Source organism: Arachis duranensis, chromosome 10, assembly GCF_000817695.3.
Source record: "Arachis duranensis cultivar V14167 chromosome 10, aradu.V14167.gnm2.J7QH, whole genome shotgun sequence".
NCBI classification, from domain to species: Eukaryota; Viridiplantae; Streptophyta; class Magnoliopsida; order Fabales; family Fabaceae; genus Arachis; species Arachis duranensis.
This window is the reverse complement of record NC_029781.3, coordinates 29,435,464-29,444,221: the sequence shown is the minus strand read 5'-3', so window position 1 is coordinate 29,444,221 and position 8,758 is coordinate 29,435,464. Positions and strand designations below refer to the sequence as shown.

At 34.0% G+C, this 8,758-nt stretch overlaps 1 protein-coding gene across 4 annotated transcripts; it reads right to left on the bottom strand.

Moving 5' to 3' along the window:
- Nucleotides 1-614: 614 nt before the first annotated feature.
- LOC107469572 (uncharacterized) lies at nt 615-8,493 on the bottom strand. 4 transcript variants are annotated; one of them, XM_016088949.3, is made up of 15 exons: nt 8,090-8,493; nt 7,819-7,921; nt 7,568-7,647; nt 6,794-6,832; nt 6,655-6,673; nt 6,052-6,105; nt 5,147-5,274; nt 4,998-5,066; nt 4,400-4,485; nt 3,456-3,565; nt 2,559-2,609; nt 2,388-2,446; nt 1,527-1,571; nt 1,322-1,396; nt 615-926 (listed from the first exon to the last, which is right to left on the bottom strand). In XM_016088949.3, exons 1-15 carry the CDS (start codon nt 8,249-8,251, stop codon nt 807-809), a joined length of 1,200 nt encoding a protein of 399 aa, XP_015944435.1. In that variant the 5' UTR covers nt 8,252-8,493; the 3' UTR covers nt 615-806. The 4 variants fall into 4 exon arrangements, with proteins under 4 accessions (XP_015944435.1, XP_015944434.1, XP_015944437.1 ...); XM_016088948.3 differs by having other exon boundaries at nt 7,819-7,972; nt 8,090-8,475; XM_016088951.3 differs by having other exon boundaries at nt 8,032-8,171.
- Between the last annotated feature and the right edge of the window lie 265 nt (nt 8,494-8,758).

Here is an 8,758-nt window from a genome sequence, read left to right as displayed (position 1 = left end):
AAATCAAAAATAAAAAAGACGTATTTTATAGAACCATAACCTGAAGACTTTAAATTCAAGAAATTTCTCTTGGGAAGAGTTGAATTAGGTGAAGAGTAAAGTTTTTTACAAATTTTATAAAAAGCACATGCATTGCACATGATAAATTTTGTTTGGTGAACTTTTTCTTTACTAAAAAATAAAAACAATTACCATTTTTTACCAAAATTTCACTTTTCACCGTAGCATTACCCTTAAATTCACCCGTGCATACAAATAAAACTCAAATGAAATTTAACCACAAACCATCAAGAAACTTTCTTGGCAAACTATTTTGTGCCCCTCTCTACCATATTAAGCTAAAATGCTAACAAAAATGAAAATGCATACCCACAATGGAAAAAAAGGGGACAAAAGAGTGCATACCAGCTCTATGAGATGCAGCTGAGGCTTTGTTCTAGTGACAAATCCTGTGCCTCTTAATGTGCTGCACCCAGGTTTGAAACTTGACTGAGGCCAAGTAGTTAAATGTTGCGTGTGCAAGTGTGTAGTGTGTGCTTGTGATGTTGTAAATGTCTAAGATTGGAGATTGTCCAATCCATCTAACCAAAAACAAAAAAGCTCCATGAGATGAATTATGAAGAATGAATTAAATTTTTAGATAAACCTAATGTTGAATATGTTGCAGAACAATCACTGGAGTGCGCTTACTAGTTACTATACACTCGAGAATACTAATGGTGTTCCAGGATTGGCATGTTGTAATCAACAAATGCTCTCTATACAAAAATAGGTACAAATAAAAAGAACCTGATGACTTGGTAAATTTATCTTGATTCCAACTTTCTCCACAGATGAAATGCTCTCCTGATAATAGGATCAGCTGAAAACCCTTCAGCATATGCACTGATAGCAGTTAAAAGGCTGTTGAATTTACTACCATTGTCCTGTACACAATTTATTTTACACGGGTTAAAGCAAGAATTCATGGTACTAATATACTCGAGTTTATAGCAATGCATTGATTATGGTGTTCAATTATGAATTTGAAGGGCAACTAATAATTTAATGGTAAGTTTTCCCATTTTCAATTCCATAAAAAAAAGTTTTGCAAAGTCGAGCAATCAAAATAAAACAGTTTTGATGATTTTGAAATGCATTAGAATCTGGAAAAAGTTATTGTTCCCATAAAAAACATAATAATTTGATTCCTTAAGAAAGACGCACACCATTATTAGGGCTTTAAAAAAGAGTTCACAATAGGACTGAAAGACATGCCATAAACTAATTAGAAAATATAAAGGTAAAATTTAAAACTCAAACCGACTCTGATGCCACAAACCTCTGGTTTCTTGAATAAGATATCTTTTGTAGCAAATGGCACCATGTAGAATGGAAGATCAGAACGCAACAATGCCTGTCACATAATATCAAGCTGTAATATATAAACTTGTAGAATACAGGACATGCAGATCTGGAAAAGGAAAAATAAAATATACAAGAAAAGTGTAGGAAGAAAAGAAAAGATCAGAGATCTAGATGCTTGCCAGTTCCTTGCTTAAGCGTGCCTGCTCAGCATTTTCAATCAACGTCTACAAGGGAAATGGCAAATGAAATGACAATATTAGATCCAGATGCCTATTATTATCATATATAGAAACAGATAAGGTTGAAGGGGAGCCTTGGAGCAACGTTGAGTTGTCTCCGTGTGACCTCAAGGTCATGGGTTCAGGTCGTGGAAGCAACCACTGATGTAATTATCAGGTTAGGATGCGTAAATTACACCCTTTGGGTGCAACCCTTCCCCGAACCCTATGTTAATGTGGGATGTTTACACACCGGGCTGCCCTTTTATTATAGTAACAGACAAGGTTATAATTACATTCAGATGCCAATTGCATCAAGAAACCTTGTTTATCATGTTGAACCAGACACAAGTTCCAAAACCAATATAACCATCACTAGTGCAACTTTAATGTTACACATATAAGCATAATAATTGATCAGGAATATGTTACGGTTTCTCTAGTATCCTTACTGTTAGGGCAGAATTGAGTGTAGAAGATAAGGGTAGAAGGGAAGAACAGAATAACTGAACAGAGGAAGGAATTATCGATGTGATAATTACCTCACTGACAGAATAATATTATAGATTTAAATGAAAGAAAAACAAGAATAATTGACTTTCGAGAGGTCAATTCTCTCCCTCTAGATTTTCACTCCACTTATTTCCTGCCTACTAGCTTTTCCAGCCTACCTATTTATAATATCTAATCCTATAACTACTGTCCTAAAGATGTGGAGTTTCAGAATTTAAAATTTAGTTTGCTACTTTTTCTCCTCTCCTTTTATAAGTATATTTAAAAGGAGTTAAATCCCTATTATCTCTGTGGTTTGTTGCAGAATACCTTTCTAATGCGATCCTCTTCTATTTGATCAACACATTCCAATAACGTCTCCAATGTGCCTGCACATATAAGCAAAGCAAAGCAAAGAAATATGACTTAAGAGTTAAGAAATACATTCATAAGCATAAGAAAGTACAATCCTATCTGGACTAGAGAGTTTTAGAACCTTACCAAATTTACTGATCAATTGCACAGCATAAACATCTCCAATCCCGCTAACTCCTGCTTTTACAAAGTACTATTTTGTGTCAAATACTTAACTCCAGAAGCTTATATATTATACGTGAATACTTGGAAAGGACAGTAACCCATTCTTGTCTACTGTCTATATTCTGTAGCAATGATGATTCATTAAGTGGAGAAGGAATGAAAATTCCTGCCCAGAGCTTGATTCCACAATATAGAAATTATCCTAGAATATAAGAATGAGATTCCTTGTAGAATGGGATGATTCACTGCTACTTTTATTTCCTTATATATCTTAATTAGAATGAAAAATTCATATTAAATATATGCCAAGACATGGTGCAAAAAAACAGTGAACCAACATCGCTTTTATTATTATTTCCAGTCAGGTACAATCAAAATAAGAAGCAAAGTTGAAAAAAAATTGTCAACTTCATAATATCATTAGCAGAGTTAAGCACCACTTAGCAAGTCAATCATGTTTTAAGAACCATCCTGCTAAAACTTCAGCAAGTCTATCATCTGCAATAAGTACTTCCTCACTTTCTTTTTTATTTTTAAGTGATGTTATAGGATTATTGTCACATTGAACTTAAAGAGAAATAAAGAGAGAAGATAAAATATGTTTTACAAAAAAGATAATGCAGTAATGGTACCATTATTTATACTCATAATCTAGAGTATAGTGTGACTAGTACTAACACTGCTAACATTATAAGACTTCAAAATCAAAAGCATCATAATCTTATAAAAAAAAATGCGACTAATAAGAACCTAAGCGTATCCTCAAAGTCAAAAGGACTCCCATGCTATCAGTAAACCCGTTTGATTTCCCTTTTCACACTTCAACAAATGATGGAAACATGGAGAAGGGAAAATAACCTGGAATGTTATCAGATCTGTCACCGGAAAGTGCAACCATATCTGCGAACTGTGATGGTTTAAGACCTCCATATCGTTTTTCAAAGTCCTCAACTCCAAATGAAACCATCCTAAATGGCGGAAATAATTAAAATTGAACATATGAGTAAGCTACTTTGTACTTTGTGAAAGTAAAAAACAAGCAACAAATTAAAGCTCTAAAAAGCAAAACATCTTTTTTGCTCTGATCCATTTATCAGAGATGACGCCCTCATATTGGTAGGTCATGCTTCCCATATTAATATAAATATAAAATAAAAATTCCTCTTTTACCTTTTTGAGATCTTTTCTTGATTTTTGTGGTTGTATTTACATTATCTATCATTCTTTCTTTTTTAAAGAAAATTATTAATTAAATTCTAAATCATCGTTGAAACTTTTTTCTTTAGTCCAGTTTATCATTCAAATAAGAAAACCGGATCCCTCATACTATTCTTTCTACTGCAATCCCAGTAAAAGGGGAAGCATATTAAGTTCTTAACTATTTCTGCAGTAAGTCAGTAACTTGTTGCAATATTCAAATTTGATTTAAGGGGAAGCATATTGCTGAATTATTATTCAACATCCAGCAACAATCCAATACCTGTAATACAGCTTTTTATTTACTTATTTATGGAAGTTCACACAACTGTCAAGAGGTGATTTTTAAAAACTAGTAAACAGCTACATTTTGCAACAGAGGATTGCAGGAGGTGGATTAAAATGGGTTTCTATCCTTTTCAATTTTGTTAGTTTGGTAAAGTAATTTTTACAGATAAGATGTTAAGAGGGACGGGAAAAAAGGTCAAACCCTTTCATGAATGATTTCTCATTCATTTGTTGTCAGAAATAAGGTATTATTGCATAGATCATTAGCAGATTAACTACCACGTAACAGAGAAGAGAAAATCATCTTTGGTACTTACTGATCTCCTCGTGGAGCAATTCTAAGGAGGCGTAATGAAGGAGACAGAATCTGAAAAAAGTCTTTGTCTGGGGAGACAACTCGTACCTACCATTCATCAAGACCAGATAATCATCAGTGAATTAGTAGTATCAGCAAGGGTATTTTCCATAAGGAAAGCAATATGTCATGCATTTGTCTTCTCACACAACAATCAACATTCTGTATATAGCACAAAAAGAAATTAAAAAAGGCCCTAATTATGATAATGATTTTTTTTCCGATCCTGATAAGGAGAAGATTGCTAGCATGTCAGAATAATTGCAACTTTAGGTTTTGGTCTGTGCCTGTACATTATGTTAACATTCAGAAATCAGAATAATCTGCTGTTATATGTCTTAAGCATTGATTTTATTCAATAATAAGTATACAGACTTAAAACCAAATGATTACACTTCCATTTTCTCAAGAGATTAACGTATTGTCATTTTTATTTTTATTTTCTTGTGTTAGCAAAGAGATTAGTATGTTGTCAAATCTGAAGAAGTTGCATCAATGTGTGCGTGTGTGAAAGAGAGATAGAGTCATTCTCTATATTCCCCAACAATTAATAAGATCACCTTATACCCAGCATTAACATTCCTTAAGGCCAATGTTCCAATCACATCATCTGCCTCAACACCTGGAACCTGTTTTCAAAAAAAATTATATCATTTGTATTATATCCTTAAAATCCATGACCCAACTTATATCTGCAACATGTACTTGCCTCAATGACTTTGATGGACATTGCCTTGATGGAGGCTTTTAGGTACTGAAGTCCCTGAACAATGGTATCAGGAGTTGGAGGGCGATTGCTCTTGTAGGAAGGGTATAGATTGTGTCGGAAATTCTGACCTTCAAATAGTGCAGAAAAGATTATGATGAAATGCAATTAGAAACTTCAAAAAGATAAAAGCTTTATAGTAAGACATTTTCGAAGAAGGTAAAGTTTGAATAAAAATGTTATAATCAGGTACTCATTGTCATAAGAACACCACAAAAGAAAAATTTGCTTGCCCAGCCTAATTTGAAGTGAAGAACCAAAGTGGAAATCTGAACAGAATAAAAGATCAAGGCCATGCCATACCACACAATAGCATATACTATGAAAAATGGATAGATATTGTGGTCCTTACTTTTCAATGAAGCTCAAGAAAGAAATAGAAATATGAGGAAAACCAGCCTCAGCCTACCTAATTTATGCTGAACTAATTTAGCTTGAGAATACAACAGAAAAATATTGAATCCAACAAAGTCTGGAACCAAGTTTTCTTGAAATATCTACCAAAAGCTTGAGATCATTATCTTGTTTACCTCCAATTTTGTGATGAACAAAACCAGACAGATCACCTCCATAAAAACCACTAAATATACATTTAGTATCATACATGGAGGGACCTAGAGGAGTATTGTCTTTTTGGAGGAAGGGGGAAACAGATGAAAGAACACCATACTTGAAGTCACAAATACAAATGTAGAGCTGAATTATTTTTTAAGAATAACTGGGAACTTTAGTAACTCTGTTCTTGTCCATGAATAACAACAAAAAGAGGGGTTCAAAGTCCTATATTGGTATTGCTCTTCTATCCAATTTCATCATGCAAAAATACGGAAACCAAGAATCAAACATACCTTTTGCGTTAAAACAGTGTTTTGATGAATTAGTGGAATGACCAAAAGGAATTCCTGAAACGAAAAGTTTTTCTTTATTAGACTCTGAGGAGGACTTTACAAGCCAATGAACCAGAGAAATGCAAGTTAGCCTCTCGAAAGAAAGAAAAACTAAATGATGTATGTTTCAAAATATTTTGAAAGGGCCAGATGTCAACTTCTAGAAGAAATCTACACTAAATATGAAGATAATAATCCTCCTAAGATACTTTCTTTACTGATCATAATAACTTTTATCCAAACACAACATTGTTAACTATCACTGCAAGAACTTGGTGGAAAGTCATGCAATCAAACAGTACTTATTCAATGTTTCTAAATAGAAAAAGTTCCTTTTGGTTACTTTTTAGCCTAAAAGACAAATTGCGATTTACCCAAAGTAAAAAAAGAAGGAGCTGCGATATTTCAGAATTTATCATTCAAGTGAGCATACACCTCAATAGAAAATGTATAAAATAGTTCCCAGTGACTAAAGAAAACAAAGATACATTTTTGTCAGCTTGGAGAATATAAGACAAAAAGTCAAAGATACTAACAAAATACAGGAAGAACTTTATAACTCACCATCATGGTCAAACACCACCTGCACACAAAAGAAGCCATACTATATCAGCAGTAATAATAATACATAAACACCAAAAAAAGAATAAGATGGAAATACATGCTTTTTCACACACATAAATACATGATTGACAAAACTTACCACAACATGGGAAGGGATAAACTCCAGAACATCAATAATCTGCAAAAAAGAAACCAATAATAATATTGATAAAAATAACACATAACATATGAAACGAAATGAAACTTCTCTGTATACTCAATTACAGTCAAAATTATTGGATGCAAGTTATATTGTCAATGGAAGGTATGGAAGAAACTTGCAACTAAGCTTGAAGGATTTTCAAGAGCACAACATAATTTTTCTCACTTCTTGATCAAGAAAACACTAGTGTTTCTATGATGTAAACTAAATAATTGTCTGAGGTGCATCAAGAGGAAATTGAAATAATGTGCAAACAGGTAAAATTGTAGCCGTCACAAAACCATGCATTTTCTACTAGTGATTTAGCATTTGCTGACACTAGAAGTGCCATAATTTAATTAGACAAATGGCTTTGCTAATCTTGTGCATAGTCCATCCCAAATGATAATGCTGTCACATAACAAAATGCTTCTATTCAAAGGATTTATAATTATTAATCCATGTGAGAATATAGGAATTAGTGAAACTAAGATCGGTCATCCTACAAAATCAAGTTTACAGTCCTTCAAAATTTGAATTCAGGAATTAGATAGGCTACAAGAAATTATCCTAAACCATAGTTTTAATAGTTTTATAATCAATTTGTGTCAAATAGACATTACTTTACTTTAATTGGCCACTAAATTTAGTATTTGCATAGAAGTCTTTCAATTCGAAAAGCTAAAATGAAAAAATAAAAAATAAAAAAATCTACATATACATATAACTTACAAGTGAGAGAGCCGTAAATATCGTTAAAACCCAATCTCCATTTCCATCGGCATGTGTTAGATGACCATGGTGCAATTTCGCTATCACACCACAAAAAGGAACAACAACATTCATTTACAATTTTCTTTTTTTTTTTTAAGAAAAAAAGGGGGAAAAATCCACATAATACAATAAACACCACACAATCCAAGTTCTCTTCTCCCAAAATGAAAATAACAAAAAGTAAGCAAATAAATAAAAACATTGCATACCTAAAAGCTTGTAATAGGCCCTATGAATTATTGAGGTGCCATCAATGAGCATGACTCTGCCATTGGAAGCGGCAGAGTTAGCTGCAATATCCGCATTGCTGAGCTGCAAATATTCTGGAATCAAACTCGCGTTGCTGGACGCACTACAATAACCCTAACGAAACGAATCCGCAACAATCGTAAGCAAGCAAACAAGAGAATGAGACGATAAACCTTCGAAGCGATACTTCAGAAGCAAAATAAAAATAATAACATTGGCGCGTGCGGCCACCTTGTAGACGAGGGCGCGTGGTTGTCGAAGCGGTCTTGGCGGTTGAAGATTGCGAAGGGAAGTTGCGACGGTTGAGAAATTAGCCCGGAGTGGGAGCGGAATGGTTCTGCAATGGGAATGAAGGTGCAGAAGAAAACAGTGATACCTATAGCAGCAAGCCATTTGTATCTTGGAATAGCTACCGTTGAAGCTGAAATGGAAGTAGCATTGAAGCTGAAGCTGGTAGCAGCATTGATAAAGAGTGTTCGAAACGGAGCAAAGAAGTTTGCAAGTGTGTTTGTGTCTGAGACGAGCAAGAGAAAGAGGGAGCAGTAATCAAAATCCGGAACTCTTGTTAAGCTGTTCAATTGGGCTCACCATAATGGGCTCATTTTTTGAATTGCCGTGGGGAATGTTTGTATTTGGACCGAATTGTAATCTGAGCCAATACGACGGCCCGCCCATTAACCTAGGGTTAGGGAAACAAATTACCTGTATATTCTTGACCAAAAAAAAAAATTACCTGTATATTTTGTGGTTAGAGACTTGCACTAATGTGGCTGAGGCATGTGATGTAGTGGCAATGATGTTTGCCTCAAATTAAGCGACACCACGATCGAATCTTAGTGGAGTTGCTAGGTTAGTGTGGCACAGGTCTAAACTCACTAATTAGTCTTAAGTCTGTCAGGA

Coding starts and splice junctions, on each gene's coding strand:
- LOC107469572 (XM_016088948.3), bottom strand. CDS start 8,251: ATGGCTTGCTGCTATAGGTATCACTGTTTTCTTCTGCACCTTCATTCC. Junction 6,833..7,567: donor TATTTACGGCTCTCTCACTT/GTAAGTTATATG, acceptor TCTTTTTTGCAG/ATTATTGATGTTCTGGAGTT. Junction 1,572..2,387: donor AAGAGGATCGCATTAGAAAG/GTATTCTGCAAC, acceptor TTTCCCTTGTAG/ACGTTGATTGAAAATGCTGA.